The sequence below is a fragment of the Ammospiza nelsoni genome, chromosome 8 (assembly GCF_027579445.1).
Source record: "Ammospiza nelsoni isolate bAmmNel1 chromosome 8, bAmmNel1.pri, whole genome shotgun sequence".
Classification (NCBI taxonomy): Eukaryota; Metazoa; Chordata; class Aves; order Passeriformes; family Passerellidae; genus Ammospiza; species Ammospiza nelsoni.
The window spans coordinates 2,537,003-2,559,304 of record NC_080640.1 but is presented as its reverse complement, the minus strand read 5'-3'; the positions used below and the strand labels follow the sequence as shown (position 1 = coordinate 2,559,304).

Below are 22,302 nucleotides of genomic sequence, written 5' to 3'. Positions count from 1 at the left end.
AAATCCCAACCCAAGCCCTGTGCTGCCATTCCTGCAGCTCACACATTACTCCCAAAGGCTGCGCTTCCAGAGGCTCTGCTCTTGTGAACTCTTTTAAGCTTCCTTTTCCCCACTGTGAAATAAGATCTCCAGGTTTGGAAGGTGAGGGGATGGAGGTTGTTCCTGCCTTGATTTGCTCTGTCTCCTCGGTCTGCTCTGAAGAGCAGGGCTGGGAGCAGAGCAAACAAGCCAGGCAATAATTGCTTTGGCTCCCTGACTTGGATTTGCCATCTCTGCTGAGCAGGAGGATCAGTGTGGGTGACCTTGAGGAGCAGTGCTGGCCGTGCAGCTCAGGCAGTGCTGGGTGAGGATGCTCCCTGCTCTCCCCTTCCCTTGGGCGCAAACCTCCATCCAGACACACAATATGGGCTTATTTTCTGCTCAGAAATGAGAATGTGAGGCACAAAACTCCCTTAGTCATTGAAAAACATGCAATGACATTTAAATTCCATCCATGACAACGTCTTCGAAGGAGTTTGTTGAGAGCTCTTTAAATTCCTGAACCGATGCTGACTAATAGAGGAATGCAAATTAGCTCTGAAACAGGTTCATTTAACTCTTGTCTGGTGTGTAGCATTTGGCCTGGCAGAGTCAAAATACTGTGACTTGTTTTTGTGTGGCAAATTGAGCACTTTGTTTATTAAAATTGCTGATTTGTTGTATAATGAGGAGGGCCCAGATTACTGTTCCTTCCACAGGAAGGATTTAAAGGGCAGGTCACTGCTGTTCTCCAGCAGCAAAGTAATTCTGATTATGTGCTCATCTTCTGTTCTGTGTTTCACAGATCTTTGTTAGCCAGGTTTTAGAATGATTAACTTGCATTGTGCTTGCAGTCCTGTCAGCCTTAGTGATGTTCCACACATTTGGCTTCCTAAATTCTCCCTCTGAACACAGACAAATATCTCTGTAAAGTGAGATCACTGATGATTTATCAGAATGAAACTGGAGCATAAGGCTGGGTTTGTGTTTTAAAACTGCACCCTGCATCATGTAATATTCAATGGTTTTTTTTAACTCTGAGCTGGGACTCTTAATTGAAGCTGCAGCTCTGCACTTGCTTCATGCCTGACTTAAGGCATCCAGCAATGTTTGCTGGGATGTAATTTGCTTTTTTTTGTAGAAGCTTCCACACAGAGAGGTAGAACAGCCATTTTGCCAAGGATTTAGTAAATAACGATGCACATTACACAGAATTTTAATAATGTCCTTTGAAACTGGGAGGGGATCACAGTTTTTGTGTTTCTCCTCCTGCTCCAGTGGCTTTCCCCTTCCCTTGGAGCAGAGTTGAGTGCTGGCTGTTGTTGCTAATTGCAGATGATGGAGCACTGACATTTTCAAAAGCACATATAGATGATAGGCACCCAAAGGATGAGACTGCTGCCTTCAGAGATGCTGCTACAGTTCTGCTGGCATCGACTCATTTCGTGATGAATTGCAGTAATAGCAGTTCAGGACCTACAGCATATTAGTGAAAATGAATCCACTGAGCACCAGTCCCATGGCACTGCAACAGCACTTAAAGAACACTGCTTTCCTTAAAGGCAGAAAAATCTGATTAAGAAATTTAGTTGGGGGTTTGTTTTTTGCTTTTGGTGGTTTTTTTTTCATTCATATTTTTTTCCTTTCCCAGCAGCGTGTTATTTGTATTTGTTTCTTGTAGTGTGTTATTGTAAGGAATTTAATTTACATCAGAAAAGCAGGTGAGTTCCATAAGTACAAAACATCTCTTGCTGTTCTAGCAGATGGAAGATGCTGCAATAAACAGCAGAACTGCTTTAATTTCTTCATCTAAACTGACCTAAAACCTGGTTGCAACAGGAAAAAAGCTCAACATGCTGGCACTAAGGAGATATGTAATAGTTTACACAGGATCTGTAGCAAAGATGGTGTAGGATGAATGCAGCAATTGGCAGGAATTATTCTAATAAAAGGATGGGGCAGCCTATTATTGCAGGAGTTGTGTAATTTGAGGGAGCTGGGGATAAAGACAGGCTGTGTGTTAATGATGTGTTGGTGTTTGCAGGAGAACAGAGTGTTCTCCCAGCTCTGGAGAGAGGCATCGCTGCGGAAGGTCCCGAGCACAAAGCTGTGCAGTCTCCTTCCAAATCGTCCACAGCCACAAAATCAGAAGGCTCTGGAATGCAGGGATATGAAAATGTGCGAGTGTGCATCTCCCTCCTTCTCCTTCCCTGCCCATCCTGACACCCTCTGTGCCCAGCAGGTCTGGGATGTGTCGGAGCAGCCGGAGGTGGCTCCAGGTGTAAAGCAGCGCTGTTAAATAGGCTCTTCCTGGTCAGATGGAGCCTTGGAAACTCCAGTACAGAGCCTAAGAGACTGTAAGATATTCTAAACTGGGATTTATGGATAATTTCACCTGACAGCTGCAGAGAAATTATCTGAAGACAATCCTGGATAGTTTGGCCAAGATCCCTGTGCCAAGGGCAGGGATGCACTCCTAACGTTGGCTGCATTAACAGCTCTGCTCTGTCAGGGCAATAAAAAGTCTGTTTTTATTATGTTTGTTGCACCTGTGGCTGTACTGTCTTTGGGAAGGGATACAATCTGGATATGTAGTTATGTGGAGGAAGCAGAGTATTTATGGCAGGTGGCTCTGATGTGGGTGTTTGTGCACTCAGGGTTCTCGACGAGCGGGTGATGAGTTATGACGAGGAAATAGTTTTCTGTATTTTGTGATTTGAAAAGTAGCTTGGCACTTCTTGCCAAAGCTCCTGCAGTTTCTCTAAGCTAAGAAGATCAGGGAAGTTATTTTTTGAATAATAATTTAACAAAAAAATTGAATTATAGAATTGTTTTGGTTGGAGAAGATCTTTAAGATCATTGAAACCTGTGTGGCTTTCAGGTAGGCCAAGAAACGTCCCAGTCTGATTATCCAGGACTTGATAAGGTCCTTGATATTGATAATTGATAAGGATATAAATAATAATATAACCAGCTGTAAAATAAACTAACAGCACAATGGCCTTGTTGGCAGCAGGATCCAGCTAAGATGACTTTTTAATGCCAGACATGTTGAGTTTAAGGATTCACATGATTCCTACATTCCTAAAGAAATTTAAATTAAAGATGTACCTTTCTGACTTGAACAAAAGCAGGTGCTGCTTTTGTAGAATGAGCTGCTGGTATTTTAATTTTAAAGCCCTGATCTCTTCTGGCAAATTATGATTTAACTACAGAAGTATTTCAAAACACAAAAACAGCACACATACATTTTTCAGGTATGTTCACTGAATAAAGATGAGGGAACTAAGGTGAGTCAGTCTGCAAAATATTGGTTAAGGTGATAAAAGATGGGTTGAACTGTCCAGGTAAACACTAAAGGTTGTACTGAGTTACAGTTCAGCACTTGTAATGCCTTATGGGTTAATTTAAATAATGAAGGCTAGGGTTAAATGCAATTCTGTTTCTTTTTTCTTGGGTTTGTCATGTTTAGGGCTGTGTGAAAGTTATGAAAAAGACTTTGATATTCAAAGTTTTCATTTCATTTCTTTCTGATAAAAATACCATGAAAAATTCAGGTGAAAGGAAACCAGATGAGATTCATATGCCATTAAGGGAATTACACTGGGAGTTGTAATAATATCCCTTAATCTTAAAAAGGTAAGGCTCTTACAGAATTAAGGTTTTGCTGCTGCTTTTCATGCCATGTGAGGAATTATGGCTAATGCAAGTTGCTGATGTGAAAACATCCTCGCTAATCCTGTTTGGAGAGCGGCTTGTTCTGTGCTCCTTAGAAAACGCACAGGAAGATGTATTATGGGCCCTTCGTTAAATAATTACTTAATTACACCCTGGGACTGGCAGATAGCAATCTGAATACTGCTGGCAGGTTTCTCCTAAGGCAGCAAAACTCCGTGTGAGGAGCGCCACGTGCGTGGTGGCAGGGACGCGTTGGCATCAGCAAACTCAAGGTGGAAAAGACATTTCAGTCAGCTCATATTCATTAAAAAAAGCTTCTACTCACCCTTCCCTGTGAGCTTCTCCCTTCTCTAGCTCCTGTATAACACCCAACAACACTTTGATGGTCTCCTGACTAGAGCTGATCAGGTTCTCCATCATCTGAAGCTGCGCTTTCAAGTCCACAACTTCGGTGTGAGGCACGATTTGTTGGCATTCCTGGCTCACGGCCACGGCCGTCCGGCAGGGCTGGCTCTCCTCCACGGACGCCACGTTGACCTGCAGGCTCTGGTCACTACATTCGGGGGCCGGGCACCGCGCCCGCGCCGCGCACGCTCGGGCATCTCCGGCCGGGGGCTGCACCCCGTTCAGCTGCACCGTCCTCTTGTCGTCCTCCTCGGGGCACGGCCCCCAGTCGCCCAGGCCGGGCAGGTCGGGCTGCGAGGCCGGCAGGTAAACCGTGGCCACCTCAGTCTTGAAGACCCTCCCGTGGAGGGGCTGGGCGGCCTCGTCGCTCCCCAGCCGCGCCGCCGCCGCTCTGCCCCGGCTGGAGGGCCGTGCCGGCTCCTCCTCGCCGGGCTCGGCCAAGTTGGGTCGAGGAGGCTCTTTGGGAGAACTGTGCAAACTGCTGCTTTTCCAGGCCTCGGCGCCGTTGTCGTGCGCGGCGCGCTCGGAGATGTGGGAGATGAACTCGGCCGTCTGCAGGCTGCCGGCCTTCCTGCCCCAGGCCGCGGCCTCGCCTGCGCCCCGGCCCTCCCTGTCCTTCACCTCGATCAGGAACCCGTTGTTCTCGCTCGGTAACGTGTCCACGGTCGCGGCGCTTTTCAGAATATTCCCTTTTTTCCGGTCCAGAGGGAAGGTCTGGTAGCACTTTTTGAGATCAGGGGAAGTCTGGACTCCTGTGCTCTTGGTGACGTTGGGGATGGACCTGCGGGCGGGCACCGTCATGTACTTGCGGTAGGCCGTCTTGTAGGAGATGGCCTTGGCCTCCTTCTTGTCGGGGTCCTGTGTGGAGGAGGTGGAGAGCTGCTTGTCCCTCTGCTCGTTCTGGGCCTCGCAGATATCCTTAAACCTCACCTGGAGGGCTTTGTTCCGTTTCTTGATCTGCCGGTTGGGATCCAGCGCGTATTTCATCTCCAGCGCCAGGGAAGCCGCGGGCTCGACGTCGCTGTCCGAGGCGGTGAGTAAGCATTTGCTGGGCTCCTTACTCACCATGATGCCTGCAGCCAAAAACAGTGCAAAAAGCCTCATGTTACAACAGAAATGTTACTTTCCCCCCTGAGGTTTCTGCAATATTTAAGCCACGTTCCTGTGATCCCACTGAAATGGATGTGACTCGCGACCGATGCGCTCGATTCTGTCGAGTCGCAGCCCTTGGTGGTGATTGTCTAGAGATTTGTATCTTAATCATGTTTTATCTCAATCTGTTGTGAATACCTGCTCCTCAGAGAGGAGGTTTCCTGGTGTCAGAAGTTATTCTACAACTATTTTCCCAGGATAGGAGAGTGGCTGTCATGTCAGGCCTTCCCAGGAAGCAATTTCCCTCAGGAATATTAATTTCCTCTGAATTTACCTGATAGTAAAAACTACAGGGAAATTGACAACTAAGTGTCTTTGTCCAAGTGAAGAAAAGCTGAGAGTTCTGCCCACCCTTAATTCTCCTTTAATGCAAATGTTTAGTAGCAAGAAGTGTCCAGCTGGCATTATTTTTGGAGTGTGCTTGCTTACCAAACATGTTTCTGCTGTGTAATGCATTCAGCATTCTTTGCAAGGATTTAGTTGGTTGTTAGAGGTGTCACTATTTGGATTTTTATAAAAAAATTTCCACATGGCTAAAACTAAATACAGATTAATTATTATTAGCAACTTGTTGGTAGTGCTGGGAGTGTAGAATTTGTGAATTAGTGAAGTTTTGGAGGAAGTCAGCAGTGCATCAATTAAGGTTTTGCTTCAAATGCAAAACAACTCATCCTTTCCTAGAAGCAGTAATGTGCCTTTATGATACAGCTGCTTGTCCCAAAAAATCCTAAAGCTCTAAAAACCTCCAAACCTGTGATGAATCACAGAAATTACTTATCTGCCATTGAAATACAAGCTCCTCCTCAAGGAGGAGAAGGTGCCAACTGCTTAATACAGCATTTACCCAAAAAAACCCCAAACCCCAGTGGTTGTACAGATCATAGGAGATCTGGAGTAGCTGCATAATTAAGATTTCATTTTTACACCTCATTTGAAGTTGTAATTTTTACTTTCCTGTTGTGCAAATTTCTCCCTGAGACTTGCTGAATTACCAAATTCCCACTTAATCCAAACATTCTGCATATATCTCCTGCTGAAACCCTCAGAGGGACTCGGGAGTATAATGTAAAACAAGTAAAGGGACTTTCAGGTGTACTTGAAATATGTTTTTAATTAAAATTCCTTTGTCTATTTAATAAAATATGTGAAACTCTTGAAGAGTTAAGTGCCATAATAGCATTTGTTGTAGAAAGCCCACTCAAGGGCACAAGGGAATGAATCCTTGACTAGTCTATATTTAAAGTAAGGAAGCTTAATGGGGAAATAATTTTCAGTGGAAAACTGCATGTTTATGAGGTTTAAAAGTGAAAGTAACACTCCCCTGTAGACACACACAGATGTGCATGGCACAGAGTCCAAGGTTGGACTTCTGGGTCAAAAATCTCATGAAAACGTGTCATTACTTAATGTTTTTTTCATGTTTTAATTCCCTGGCCCTGGAAATTTGTGAAGAGGGAACTGAAATATTCCAGAATCCCCCTAGTTTGCCTTTTTCTGTCTGACTTGTGATGCTCAGGGAGTGGTGAGGGAGCAGCAGTCGTTGGAGAAGGGGAAGAAGTTTTTCTGTGACTGATGTAGTGCAAAGTCTGTAGAAGAAGCAAAAAGAAGAGAAAATTCAGGACAAAACCACTCAAATAATGGAATCTGAGATTGCCAGATCCCAGTTTCCAACTGGTTATTTTATACATACAAGCCTAGGATCTGATACCAAGGTGACCAAGTCCCTGTTTTGGGGGAAAAGAGAGAATAAAATGGAAATTCTAAGGGGGGGTCTGAAGATAAAAGCAGAGTAGGGGGCAAGATCAGTTATCCCTGTGCCCTTAACTCATGAGGGACAGATTTTGAGGGGAATAAATCCACTACATTTGAATTTCAGGAGTTTTCTGTTTTAGTGAAGAAAGTGCTGGCTAAGATACAAACCTGGTCCTTTAGCTTAAAGTCTATTGTAAAAACTGCTGTTGAACCCCAAAACTGCACGTCAGAATTCCTTGAAGCAAATTTCCACAACAGTCTGGTAAATGAATGAGTTGACCAAAAAACCCTAAATGCAAGAGCACAACAGCCATTAGTTCCAAATCTGCCAGTGGGAGTTTCTGAGCTCCCAAGAAATTGTGGCAGAAATGAAATCCTGCATTCACAAAGATCTGAACTATTCGGTAACTGTGTCTGTTTTTACCCAAAAAGGCTACAAAAATTGGTTGTTAGCTCTGAAAGTCACCATCTCTTAGGATTCCTTGGAGTTGTCAAAGTGAGTTTTTGGACACTTGCTTATTTGACAGCAGGATCCATTAACATGCAATTTGTTTTCAAGTATTGGCTTGATATTTCATTAGTGTCTGTGATCTGTCTCAATTTTCAGATTATTTTACCTCCCACTTGAATCCCATCATTTTTGGGGGCTGGGTTTGTTTGGGATGACTTCCCATGGAGTTCATGGATTCCAAACCCACCTGAAACCAGGAATCTGGAGATCTCCCCCAGAGTACATAAATGGGGAACTTCATTCTGCAGTTAATTTTGAGCATGTCATTAATAGCCAATAAATTGATTCTTCACCAAATTGCTTGTCTCCCTTTCCCAACTGCACAGGCCTGATTGATTTAGCTGATATCCAGAGGTTTTTATTCCCACCAGTAGCTGGGAGTAATAATTTTAGAGATATCTGTGATTAGGAATGACAACAACCAAAAGAAGTCGATTTTTTTTTTGAAGCCTTGCTCAGATCCTGGTGTCTCTGAGGGGAGCTCTCTGTGCTCAGCTGATAAAAGAACAGTTGAGGAAAGAGTCAATTGTGAGTTAAACACTTCACAGGGAAGAGTTGATAAAATATTTCCTGTTAGGTTTCATTTTTGGTTTGGACAAAGTGTTGCCTCCTATTTTGCCTTATTTAGGCACTGCCACAGCATCATCTCTGCAGGGTTTTTGGGTACTTGAAGAAACTACTGAGCTGGAGTTCCTCAGTTTATGGCTTGTGTTGTCAGGGGGGTAATAAAGCCTTTGAATTTGAATTTTATTTGCAGATGCCAATGACATGCACATAATAGACTTCAACTTTTTATCTGTACTTACTCCAAACAAAGAGCTGGTTTGCTAAACTAAATATTTAAGTAATCGCAAGCTTAGTTTTTCAGTTTTTAGCCTTGATTTTTTTATAAATTTGTGGCTGATTACCTTTAAGCAGCATCTTTCTATGTCTGAATATGGAAATAAACTAAATAATAGTAATAATAGTAATAGTAATAGTAATAATAATAATAATAATAATAATGCTGCACAGGGAAGCTTTGAGTGGGTATAAAATCTTAGGGTAATTATGGAAACCAGTTGGATGGCACAAATCTTTGCAGGACCTTCACTCTGCATCCCAAACTCTGCAGAGTCACTGCTCTGGGAGCAGAATTACAGTGTGGAATTTCCAGGCTGATTGGTTAATGAGGGGAGAGGAGATTTGGAACTCACCTTGCAATTTCCATTTTATCTCTGTCAGTTTTATGACACAGAAGCAGATTCAGGATGTGTTAAAACGCAGAGTGGGCTTAAACTTTGCAGGTTCCAAATGCAGACGAAAGGCACAGATTTCAGTCCTTGGGTTTCCAGAGCAAGGGGAGGCTTTGGAGGTGCAGCTGGAAACATCTGTGCACGTGTTAAGAGCACACAGGATTTTGTGGATGGATGGCTTGGCTTAAAATAATGCAGGGAATTGCAATTAATTGGCTTTTTGCACAGAAAGTGGGAAGTGATCTGCAGCATCTTTAGGCTTCTGGAAAGTTCCAGGCTGGACATTCTCCTCAGAAATCCCCACTACTTCAGATAAAATTATATATGCCTAAATACCACCTTAAACCACTTACTTTTCAGAAACTATTTGATGTCTATAAGTCATAAGTGTATCCATGAAATGTTTATCCAATTATACTGTTAAAAATAAAGAGCAGAAAGAAACTCAGATTTACTTCGTAGAAACAAAGCCAGAATAGAAACCTAATGTTAATTTTAAATGTCCCATACATTTTGACTTTATTTAATGAGTATTTATATTATTTTCAAAGGAATCTCATTGTTAATTATCTGACAGTGTTATGTTAGAAACTTAAAAATTATTTAGTATCATTATAAAAGTAATGTCCAGTAAAAAAGACTGTCATGATAAAAGCATTGAAAAATATGCATTATCTTAGGCAGTTTTTAATTACAGAAGTTATTTGCCGAAACTTTGCCTGTGTTAGGAAATTTTGCAGGGTTTTAATACAAAATGACTGAGGAGACATTCTGACTTCCAGATAAATCTGAGGATTGCAGGTATTCCCAGTTTTTAGAGGATAAAAAATACTGATGAGAGGATTGTTAGGAAAGCTGCTGGGGTAGCCCAGCCTGTCTTTATTTCATCACAGAATCGTTCATGTAGAATAACAGACTTAGCAGTGCTGCTAAATGTCAAACCAGTATTTTTTTTAACTCTGTTTTGAAACCCTGCGGCACTGAACTTGATTTTTGTCTCTCTTGAACTTGCTTATTTATTGCTCAATACCCAAGTCATCCTTACTGCTGCATTTCCAAGTGCCTTGGAAGTCTTCCTTTGGAATTATCAGGATCCTGTGGCGTTGGATTTGTCTTTTCCCCCTCCCATCCATTGGCAGGCTCTGTGAGAATGATGTATAAAGTCATAGCTTATGGCTGAGATAGCCAATAAATGCCTTTAAATGCTCTTGTGAGCTTCAGCTTCAGAACTAAGTGGCAACAAATAAAATGTACGATTTAATAAGCCTGGAGACTTTTAGATAAAACAGGAATCTATTGGAGGATAAACTACTTAAAATTTTCCTTACAAACCAAGCCAGTTTCCCTGAATGAAGCTGGTAGAGGCAATTTTCTTTAATTCTGACATCTCTACTATGCTTTTGGAACACAAATTTTAATAATACTTAGGTTTTGTTGCTTCCTATATTGTTCTGTGCATAAAATTAAAAGGAATCCATTCAATGTGATAAAATTCTGGAAAATAAGGGTTCTTTTCCTCATAACAGAATTTTGCAAGGAATAGCACCATTAACAGGAGATTTGCACTTGCACTAAAACCAGTGTAGACTTATGGGGTGAGTTAATAACTATTAAGTTCCCAGTGGAACAAACACAGTGTAACAAGATAGTCCCTGTGAATTCAGAGTGTTCTGATCTCAAACATTTGCTGGGATTTAGTGGACTGGAAAAGATAATGTCACTGTGAAGAGAGTGATGCTGATTTCTCTCCCCGTGCTCTGCAGCTCTGGCTCTCAGGACGACAGCAGGGAAGGTTTCTTTAGCATTATTTTGTTTTTTCATGAAAATCTGGGCAAGGCTTTGTCCCTGCTCCAGGGGCAGGAAGAAGAGCAGGATGCTGCTGAGGAGGGGTTGCTAGGAAAATCCCTAATAGTTCTGCTCACACGGTCCTGCCTTGCAGGAGTGCAAAAGCCACAGGACTTGCACTGGAAGGTTTTTCATTTTTATGGGACTTTCTGGTAAATAATTTAAAGGGCAGGTTGTTAAAAACAAGGGTTTAAGGCAGTTCCTTATTGGCATTACTGTTGAATACTAAGTTTAATTGTTCTTAGTTGACATCAGAAGGTTTTCTGGGTGTTTAAGGGGAAAAAAAAAGCAGGGAAATGACAGGGAAAAAGCAGTGCTGCTCTTTAGCTTTGACCAACAGAGTTGTAAAACTGTCAGAGCTCTGCACTGAGGGAGCTGAATGCTGAGAACACAGAATCATGGAATGGTTTGGGTTGGAAAAGACCTTAAAGATCATCCCATTCCACCCCAGCCATGGGCAGGGACACCTTCCACTGTCCCAGGCTTCTCCAAGCCCTCTCCTGCCTGGCCTTGGCACTCTCAGGGATGATCAGACTGTGAGACCTCCAGGAACTGCAGCTGGTTTTGTTCATCAGAGATTTTCAAGCACTGGGTGAAGACGATAAAGCAGGTAAGCAGGTCCCAGCTCCAGGCTTTGATCCTGCATCCTTCATTTTGCTCTGCAGATCAGAGCATTCCCTTGGGAATGCAGGGGATCCTACAGATGGGAGATGATGACAGTGACATTCTGGGGTCAGTGCCTGTCAGGCATCAGAGCCTTGTCAGCTCTTCTGCTTGGATCAGGGTTCCAGGCAGACAAGCTTGGGAGGGTGTGAAGTGTTGTTGAACAGCTCAGCTGGGTAATTTAGGTCTAAAACCTGACATCATTAGCAGGATATTAATTGGGGATCTGTCAAGATGGGTTTCTGCACTCCACTGCTGGCAGCAGTCACCACCAAGAGCTGTGTCATTTGTCACCTTGAGGAGCACATTCCTGAAGTTTCTGGTTTCAGGCAGGTTCTGGTTCTGCTGGAATTCTGAATTACCCATGTACAGGTGGATCTGAGTGTGCTGGTGTTGGGGAAATTGCACAGATCAGTCTGACTCGTGCTAGAGCACTGTACAAAAATTCCCATTAGTTACCCCAAAAAGAGTTCTAGTAGAACAAAAAGCTTCAGTTGCTGAGGGGAATTGCAGTCCCTAAAGCTGCAAAGCTTCCTCCAAGCTGGATCTAAGATGCTTTTGAAATCCTGGGAAGGAAGAGCCAACATCTTGAGTGAGAGGAAGTTGTCTTAAACTCCCCAAATCCCAGGTTCTCATCAAACAGGAGGACACTGGGACAGGGCTGATGGAAATTGCTCATTCTAGGGGACACAGTTTTGGTGCCATGTGGGAAGAACTACGTGGGGAATGAAGAGGGAAGCAAATACAGCGTGGAATTGCAGGGTACCTTGCTCCCAGGTGTTGTGGAGCTGGGATAATGTGGAATAGGATTTTTAAATAAACCTGGTGTCTTTGCTCATGGCAGGGGGCTGGAATGAGATAATCCTTAATGCCCTTCCAACCCAAACCACTCTGTGATTCTGGATTTTAGGATGGGTTGTTTGTGATAGGGATGATTAGGAAGATTATGAAAGTAATAATTAAAGACCCTCTCAAGGATATTTTTTGGCTGGGGAAGGCACCACACCTGGCCACCAGACAGATAATTTGCATAATTTTTCTTGTGGCTTTGTGTGCTTTTGTTACAAATTGTGAATGCAGGAATGTACCATGTTCTTCTCACCAACAAAACCACGTGGATTGCTCTGGAATTCAGCAGTTTAGGCTCAGTCTCCAGAAGGGATCAGTGTTATCACTGTGAGCAGGCAGTTCAAGCATAATTTCTGCTGAATTACTCTCTCCAGCAGTGGGATGTTTTATCTGTCTCTTTGTCAGCTCCATAGAGATATGGCTGTGTTTTATTTGCCGATGGCCTTGATACACAGAAATGTATTCAGCTGATCCACAAGTTAAATTTCTGTACTGGATATCTCCTCATTCATTCTCCTCTCTATTTGCAGGAGAGAATAATGAATATAATAGCAAAATGGGTATGAACAACCAATTACTAATGGTTGGAAGGAGACTTCAGGCCTGTTGTAGATTTTGTGCTTATTTATAGATAAATACACCAAAATTAAGGATTTTACTGAATTCCCTCTTCTTCCTTCTCCCCAGAAGCAACCAACCAGACCAGAACTACTTGTGTTATGAACTTTTAAAATACAGTCCTGAAGTCACACAGCTGCTTAAATGGGTTTGTCTTGGGCATCAGAGGGCCCCTGTTCCAGCTTTTAAAAAGTCATTTACACCATGGTTGGGCTTTATAAGCTTTGACCTCCCCAAAATTGGTCCAAGCAATGCAATCACAGCCTTGACGTGAGAATTGGGAGAAAAAAATGGAAGGGGAGAGAAGGGCAGCTGTAAAACAAGCAGGAAAGGTGGGCAAGAACACAAACAAGTAACTCCTTGGTTTTTTTTTTATGAGCTTGTGACAATTCCTGCTCGCTCAGACCAGATGGAAAGAGCTTCCTCTGCTTTTGTTTTTAAACTGGTTTAATTCGGTAACTACGTGGGCTTTATTTATAGGCTTGCTCCAGCAATTATGGGCAGGCAAAAATAACAGCAGCAACCTGCTTCTCCTGCCCATGGATGGCACAAACATGAGTTAAAGCTGGGCTTTCTGAGATGTTTAACAACTATTTTTGATATGGGCTGAGGCTGAGACCAGAAATCAGCAGCTCTGGGGAGAGGGACACGGTAGAGCTCCGGCACTTCCCTGCCAGGACAGAAATCTGTTGTAATGATTTAGAAGTTGGGATCTGCACATAAACATAGCAGGACTTGAAGGTCTTCAGTCTTTTTAGTCCATCTCTGTTTAATTCAGACTTTGAAAATGGCCCTTACTCCTCTGTGCTGCTCTGTATCAAACCCAGTGGATTTAGCTGGAAAAACTGGAGTAAAATCAGGCTTGGTGTCTTGTGCCGCTAAAGGGGGAGAAAAACGCAAAGAGGACACCAAATGTTGCTGTTTGATCACTGAATTGTTATTTTTACGTGCAGTTCCCTTTGCCTGGGAGACTTGTGCTGGGATGTCTTAGTGGGAAGCAGTTTGCAGGCACTGATCACCCTGACACGGAGCAAAAGCATGAACAGGGTGAAGTGTTCCAGGAGTATTAGGGGATCACTTTTCTGCCTGAACCTAGTAAAACTGGAGTAAACAGCCTCAGATGGGGATGTGCCACTACAACAACAGAATGCTCTGAGCACATTTCTGTGTGGTCAATAACAATTTAAAATCGAGTGTCAATACCCAGGGAGTCGTACCTGTGTGTGTTCAGAGGTTATTCAGGATTTTCTAAGCAAGCACCAGTTTTCAGGAGGCTGAATGTGGAGCTCCCACTGAATTTACTACTCTGAGATTATTTTTTTCCTTCAAATATGCTCATGATTTCATTTTCAGAAAGCCTATTTAATTTGCAAACTGATTAGTAAAAATACAAGGGAGTACTGGGCTATAAAATAAATTTGTTGCTTACATGTTTTTTAGTATCTCAGACAAATTTGAGGAGTTCTTTAAACTGTGCCTGTCATAAAGTAGAATATAAGAGCTTTTTATTAATAGCTAGTTCAGATAATCACGTGAATTTTTTATGGGCTCAGATATTCTAGATTTGCTGTCATTTCCTCAAGTAGGCATGAATTATGGGACTATACATCCCTAGTTCTCCCTGTCCTGTGCTTGGATAAGGAATGGCCTTGAGACATCACAGCTCAAGAGCTCTGTGGAGGTATCCTTAGATTTTAGCAGGGATTTCTGGCAAGCTCACAGGTTTCCCTGACTGGTTTCCCCATCAGTCACGGCAAAGGCATGGCATGGCTAAGTTGGCTTTTAAATCCTGCAGAAGCAAACATTAGTGGTGGTATTTCCTTGCCTTCTGCACAGTCCCTGGCTGAGTTTGGGTTTTTGGGTCCCCAGGCAGTGGCCAGTGGTGCCTGGTGCTGCTCTGGGAGGTGACGCACGCTCCGTGACTCGGCACTTGGGCACTCCTGGGCTCCTTCACCACGTTCTCCTTCCCTGTGCTCCTCTGCACTGAGCTTACCACTCCTCTTGCTGAGTTCATTACATCTAGATTAGAGTACAGAATATGCAGTGTGTGCCCCTCGTGCAGAAATGCTCTGTCAGTGCAGTGGTTAACGGGGGGAACAGGCAGTGAGGGTCTTACGAGCTCCTCGTTTGTGAGCTCAGTTAATACAAGGGTGCATTGAATGCTTAGTGCTGGCCCTCTTGATAAGGAACTGAGCACTTTCTCTTGTGGTGCTCCTACCCAGCTGGATTTTTATGTGTCAGTCCCAGGGAAAAGCTCTGATTCCATCCAGGATTAGAATTATCTCGAGCATCTCGTAAAAACACACATCGTTAATAATGACGGAGTCCTAAAGAACAAACATTTTTCATCAAGGGCGTCGTGACATCCTTACAAAAAAGCCCTAAAAAAGATGATTTAGTGTCAGCTTTCCCCATCACGTGAAGGGAGGATGCTTTCAATACAACAGCACCTTAAACTCTGGGGCAGGAATTTTGTTTTAGAACTGTTGGAATTAGAACAATTCACTCTGAGTCTGGATTAGCAATCTACATTATGGATTTCTCCTGGAATCAGGGACCCTATGTATAGCAGAATATCACCCTCCAGGTGATAAATTAGTAATACCTGAGCCCTGAGATATTTTCATCTAAATATGAATTTTTAATGCTAGGAGAAGAACCCAGCTTTTAACTTAGAACTGTTATTTGTACTCAGAGGGAACAGATCGTTGTAGTCCAGACAGGCAGGCACGAGCAGGCTGGTGGAACACCAAGAGGCATCACACCAAGAGTGAGGAGATCCATTCTTCTTCCTGATTTCCTATTTTTACTATTGCTCTGTTGCCTTGGAATTTGACATTAAATTAATCCCAGTCCATGGCTAGCACATAGTTGCATATCATGTGATTATTTTTATTTATTTATTTAATTATTTTTAGCTAGGAGTTTTTCCATCCAGAAGCCAGATTTTAACCTTGATACATGCAGCATTCCTGGCAGCCTGGTAAATCCGAGCACGATCCAGCACTTAAGAGGAGGGGATAAATTCCCAGTTTATATCAGACTGGTTTGCCTTCCCTTAGCACTTGCCAGCATTCAGCTGGGGGAAAAAGAAATGATTCTCCGAGGCTGGGAAAAACAGGTCTTCCCAGACTTGCCGGTCTTAGAGCCTAATGAGTTAAATTCTCCTCCGTGCAGGATTTTAAGCTGCTTAGACACGCAAGGTCAAAGCGAAGCGCGCAATTCCCTATTCCGACTGGCGGCTGCGAGGGGGGCACAGCTCCCTTGGGACAGAGCCCTCGGGAGACGGTGACATAAGCAGGGAATAAATTCCCCGCTCGCAGCAGTGCAAGCTGTCCCTGTTCAGCCGGGGCCGGCCATCCCCCCGCCTCCCCGGGCAGATCCCGTGGAACTGCAGTCCTGCATCCCCTGGCTGCCGTAACTCCCGTAAACATGGCATTAACAGCGCCCAGGTCACGGCACAGGGCTTTAGCAGCGAGGGTGCAATTGCAGAGCTCGGGATGCCTTGCACGATGCAAGGACTGTGACTTTAGGGATGGCTCCCTGCTACCTTTGTCCCGTTTTCCTACGGCGTTTCCACGGCATCCCTGATTTCTGTGTGGTCGGTGATGGTGATGGGGACTCGGGTGTGTTAAATCGGGAGAGCCCTGCACACTTCACTGAATAGCGGCAGCTTCAGTCCCCGAGGAGGATTTTTGGGTTGGTTGGGCTTTTAATGAAGTGCCGTACTGCAAGTTCAGCGATGAACACATCCCGTGTTCCTCCATCGCCGCTGTACGGACACTTCATTAGGACGGCTGAAGTTAATAAGCAGCGGTAGTTCCTCGCCATCAGCCATGTGAAAAGCCAAAGCACTTCGTGCATCCTCCAAAAATCCTCCGGCTACCCCTCTCCCCTCCCAGGCACCTCTGGAAGGGAAGCAGGCAAAGAAACGCTGGTATCTTTCTAGAAGAAAGTCGCGTATCGGGATATTCTTTCCTTATCTGTCACGAAAGTTATTGGATGCAGGAGCTGTTCGCAGGCAGGCACATACGCTATTGCATAACGCTGGCGCTCAGCTCCAGCCTTTCTCCTCATCCCTACGAAGTTTTCCGCCGGTAGAAGCGGCGGACGGGCGATTTCGGGGGCTCGGGCGAGCGCCTTACCTTATGCTTCCTCACGCAGAAGCGGCGGTCTGGGCGAGCATCTCCCTCCAGCCGCCGGGGCGAGCTGGCCGTCAGAGCCTGGGCGCCGGGGCGCATCTGCCGCGGAGCCGCCGAGCCGCCGGAGGAGCCGCAGCCGCCGCCGCCGCCGCCGCGCTCCCCCGCTGCCCTCATGGGCTGCGGCGGGGGCTCGCTGTCGGGGGGTCCCCTCGGCCGGGTCCCCGCCGAGGGGAACTTGTTGAGCGGGACCGGCGGGCGTCCCCCAGCCGGGCGGGAGCGGGGGGGAGGAGCCGGGGGCCGGGCTGGCGGCGGGGGCGGGCGGGGGAGGTGGGATGGAGCGATGGAGCGGCGGTGCTCGGCGCCGCGCACAAGGAGGGGAGAAGCGCGGAGCTGGCGCTCGCAGGCTGGCTGAGCAGCTTGTTTTATTCTGTCTTTATTGCTCTGGTTTCCCTGCGCGGGGGTTCAGTAATAACAGAGCCGTGCACACCGTCCCCGCGCAGCCCGGGCTTCCAGTCGCGCTACGGGAGCGATGGAGCAGCCGCAGAGTGGGTGATGCTGATCCATTGGGAATTTCAGCGAAGCGCTGGGTTAAAGCTACACGGCTGCCTTTTATTGGGAGGGAAAGTGTTTAAGGTGCTAAAGGAGTAGCTGCTCCCATTTGCTTTTAAACCTTGTATAAAATGGACGCGAGTTCGGAGTGAAGCAGTTTGGCAGAGGAGATTGATAAACGTGATCATCTGCGTAAAACTTGAATCACATCTTTCCTACTTTTCTCTCATTTTACAGAGGGTTTAGCAATGATGTTTTTCACTTTAAAAAGGCAAAAAGTTGGAAGTTAAATGGGTCGTGTGTATTTTACCTGAGTGCTAGACAGAAAATGCCATGAGAGGCATGAGAATTGGGAGTTGGGAAGCGTTGGGTCTGTGCTTCATTCGGAGGTTCCCAGGAGTTTTGCTGCTCAATACTTTCCAGCAGGAAAGTCTACTAGCCCGGGTGCCAGCAGGTGTGTGCCACGGAGTTCTCTGTCGCAGCACTGCCTTCACCATGAGGGTTATTGATTTAGGGGGTTACTGAAGCGACCCTTGATTTGCACTGGCAGATGAGAGCGGCTGGACCAGCCCAAAGTGTTCCAGCACGACCCCACAGCACAGCAGGCAGGGCCAGGCGAGCTGGGCGCTGGGTGAGTCCGGCCACGCACGGACACGGTGCAGCAGCAGCAGCAGCAGCCCCGGCCCCAGCGCTGGGTGTGTTTGCAGTTTGAGCTGAGCAGCCCTGGCTCCGGTGCTGGGTGTGTTTGCAGTTTGAGCTGAGCAGCCCCGGCTCCGGCGCTGGGTGCGTTTGCAGTTTGAGCTGAGCATCCCCGGCCCCAGCGCTGGGTGTGTTTGCAGTTTGAGCTGAGCAGCCCCGGCTCCGGCGCTGGGTGTGTTTGCAGTTTGAGCTGAGCAGCCCCGGCTCCGGCGCTGGGTGTGTTTGGAGTTTGAGCTGAGCATCCCCGGCTCCGGCGCTGGGTGCGTTTGCAGTTTGAGCTGAGCAGCCCCGGCTCCGGCGCTGGGTGCGTTTGCAGTTTGAGCTGAGCAGCCCTTGCAGCGCGGCATTGCCCATCGGTGCTGCCAGCCCGGGATGGGGCTGGGCAGGGGCAGCATAGGTCCGGGTGGCGCCCCGTGTGTGACATCGTGGGGAGGGAGCCCCGGCCAGCCCGGCATCGCGGTGAGGCTGTGCAGGAGCGGTCGGAGCAGCGCTCAGGAAGGCAGGCAGTCGGCAGAGGGCAGCTCCGCCGCTGTGCCTGTACCTGTGCAGGTGCTGCCGCTGCCCCTTCTTTCCCTCTGCTCCTTATCCCCGAGCGAGGGTGCCAGGGCTGTGCCCTCCTCAGCACCCACTGCTCTGCCCTGGGTAGGGACTGTCACACAGCTTGGATCACACTCAGCATCTCTCATGGTATCTTATCAGATTTATTTTTTTTTTCCAAAGAACTTCAATATTGACCTGCTTATTGATGCAACAGCAACCACCATACTGTTTTTGTTTTTTTTTTTTTTTTTTTCTTCTTGTTTTTCTTTCCAGCAGTGCTGACTTGGTGTATTCCAGGTCCTCTGTGGATTCCTCTCTACGAAAATAAATGTGGTTTTTGGCTGCAGCCTGGATACAGACGTGGGTAAAATTACATGGTAGGGTGAGCACGTCTGAAATAACACAGGCTACTTCCTCAGAGCCAAGAGATCAGTGCTAGGAGATGCTGCTGCTTTTTCACAAGCTGAAAATGTGAGTTTATCCAGCCCATGATTACTGGAAGGAAATACTATAACTTGATATCCTGAGTGACTTGAAAGGAGAATCTGTCTGACAGAAGCAGCAGTTAAACATCATTCTTGTCTTCTCCATAATGATATTTAGAAGCTGTTGTCTCAAGGCTGATTAGTCTTGCACAGCATTATGCGTATGCCCCACTTATAAACTGTACAGCATCTTGTGCAGGTTTTTAGGGAATTAAAAAGCACTTTCTGATGTGGACCAGATTCATGTGTAACTGCTGACACCATTGGTGTATACAGGGATTTTTTAAATCAGGGTTTGTGAAAAATGAAGTGGTTTGTGATTATCATGCTTCATGTTACTGTAACAGCACATAGAATAAATACACTGGGAAATTGGAAATGCTTCATCACCCATTTGTCAATATTTTAGCCTTTCAAAATGCTGAGCATGACTGTTGCATAATGAAATGTAGTGTTGAAGAGATGCTTGAGAGGGGAGAGAGGGGTTGGGCTTCAACCTGAGAGGGTGCAAAGAGAAAAGAGACAATTAATTGTAGTTGTTTTAGGTTATAAATGTATTTCTCGCTCATGGAGTGTCCTACCCTCCCAGATTGGCTTTTTCTCCACTCAGGGAGGAGTGAGCCCTGCTTGGGGCTGCAGTGACATGTGCAAGTGGAAGTCCTGCCTGGGGATTCTGGGGGCAGTGGCCAAAGCAGGGGTTGGAGAACAGTGAGATGGATTTTTAGTGGCATTCTCTGTGGAGAAATACACTGAGGGGCCCTTTTCCCTCACTGCTAATTGCACCGTAAATTCAGGGACACACCTGTGTGTGTGTTCAGAAATATTCATCACACACAGCCTGGTGTTACAAACTCGAGGTTTTACCTGACTTTTTTCGTTACATTCAGTTTCTGAGGACACATCTGGGTGACTGTGGGAGGCTCAGCCTGGCCTGTCCTCCCCTCACTCAGGTTTAGCTCAAGGACTGCCCCAGGAAATGCTGTGCCTGGGGGGATTTTTTTGCAGAGCAGCTGCTTTGTGGGATTATGCTCCTCTAGAACACGCAGGTCTGACAGTGGAACACTAAAATGTGATTTTCTGGAACAGTCTGTGAAGTTCTTGTGCAGGAAAGCTTGGATGCAGCTCAGGGAAAAGCACGTGGCAGCCAGAGCTTGAGTTACCTGCCAGGTGTTTGGTGACCACCAGTGTGGGGAGGGAGGATGATAAACCAGCACCAGGGGGATTGTCAGATCTATGTTAAGTAAATTATATTAGGAGGCATAATTTAATTCCCAACACTACATGCCTGAGCTGGGTTTGCAGGGATATGAATTCCTTAGGACCAGGCTGATTTATGGCAGAACTTCAGAACTTTCCACCTGTTTTGGAGATGAAAGAAGGGTGAAGTTCACTTGATTTGAAGCAGAGCTGTGGACAAAGTTCTGCTTTTTCTCTCTGTAGTCACTTGGGACCAATGCTGCCACCCAGCCTTTGCTAAAACCAAGAATATTCACATTGCTGAACCTTCATTCCCATTAATTAGGTGATTATTTCCATGCCTTTAGATGATAACTGCCTGGCTTTCTGGGCTAAATTGGTAATTAATTTATTTATTTCCTCCAGCCTGCCATTGGAACAGAAATGGAGGGATGTTAAATATGCTCCTCTGCTCCAGCTGAGGTGAAGCAAACTTGGCTGGAATTTCAAACAGTCCAATCCTGGGAGGGGCTCCTTGCTTTGGGGCAGGATATTTTCTGCTTGGCTGTGATGCAGAGGAAAAGGTCTCTTGGAGTCATGTTTGGCAGAAATTTGGCAGATTTGCTGGGGTGTCTTGCTCCATAACAAGTCTTTTCCATGAGCTTGGAAAATTCATTTGAGCCTCTGCTGATGTCAGTTCTTTATACATAAAGTGCTAATTCCACATCTCTTTACTTAAAGGAACATTCTGAAGATAAAGTGGATTTAAGAATATGTGTCTAATACCCATAATACCTGTGCACAGCTGAAATATTAAACAGCTGATTGAGGGAACTGCTCTTTGTGGGTTTTCTGCTCAGAGAAGAAAAATGCTGAGTAACCTCATTAGCTCTGATGGTTATTTCTGTGCTTCGTTGGGATAAGAATGAGCAGGATTTAGTTCTCTCTCTCAATTTCCCATTGTACAGATCATTGGAAGAAAAAACGTAACAGCAGGTCTCACCAGCTAAAGCTGATTTTGGGTTCCAGTTGAATGCTGTCTCATCAGGAGCCCGAATTGCTGGAGATGTTTATCAAGAAAATCTGCTTTTTCTTGGGATAGGAGTGGGAGTTTTGTCATATTTTCACTGTGTTTATAGTTCAGAAAAGTTTTTTTTTCAGCACACAGATGCTTTTGGGAAGGGAACTGAAGTGGTGATTGGGAAGCCTTGGTGGTTCTTCCAAGGGTGGGGAGTCTGAGCTGCTCTCCCACGGTGTGGCATCACTTCCCTGATAAAGATGTTCTCAGTAGATGCCAAATTCCAGGTCCATTTTCATGCAGCCTGTACAGTTGGGAAATAAATGAGGGTCTGGGAGAGCGTGATGTATGAGCCCCTAAATGGCTGCATTTTGTTCATATTTGAAAGGCAGTTCAGGCTGTCGTCATTACTGATGACTTGTGCTTTTAGAGCCCTTCTTTTTGCATTTCAGAAATCCTTTGTGCCCATCTGAATAATAAATCACCCTGTTTGATTTGCTCACTGAGAGCAAATGGGAAATTACATCCTTGTTAAGATGTCTTGAGGAACTGGAAATGTAGGGGAATGTTTTTAAAGGAACATTCTGCCAACTTTGTTAATATTTTGCTTTTTCTCATTTATTTTATGACCTTCCCAACTTCCAGGGTTTTCTCTCTGACTGCTTTATGGCAAAGGGAAAAAATCCTGTCCTGCTTAAAAATAAAAAGCAACAAATCTGATCGTACTTTTGATTGCCTTTAGACAAATGGTTTCAGATTTAAGCACCTAATGAAATGTGGGATGAGCATGAATTCCAGCTTCAAATTCAAGTTATGGGCAGAAAAAAGGCAAATCCAACAAATAATGGGGATACTTGCATCTGATTCCTATTTGCACCTTGGTGGAATAATATATTATTTATACAACATTGATTTCATTAGATGGAGGATTTAATGCAACTTTTCTGTCAAATGGAGAACATTCGAT

The 22,302-nt window shown here is 45.2% G+C and overlaps 2 protein-coding genes across 3 annotated transcripts in view; one reads left to right on the top strand and one right to left on the bottom strand.

The window, feature by feature from the left end:
- INSYN2A (inhibitory synaptic factor 2A) overlaps positions 1-16,959 on the bottom strand; it is a 41,771-nt gene extending 24,812 nt beyond the window's left edge. Inside the window, exons 1-2 of the mRNA XM_059476563.1 lie at positions 16,872-16,959; positions 4,022-5,174 (exon numbers count right to left, since the gene is read on the bottom strand). Coding sequence (XP_059332546.1) covers positions 4,022-5,169 — 1,148 coding nt within the window. The 5' untranslated portion in view covers positions 5,170-5,174; positions 16,872-16,959. The remainder of the gene's footprint in view (positions 1-4,021; positions 5,175-16,871) is intronic.
- The window catches only part of DOCK1 (dedicator of cytokinesis 1), a 278,470-nt gene that overhangs the window by 119,073 nt on the left and 137,095 nt on the right, over positions 1-22,302 (top strand). The window lies entirely within an intron of this gene.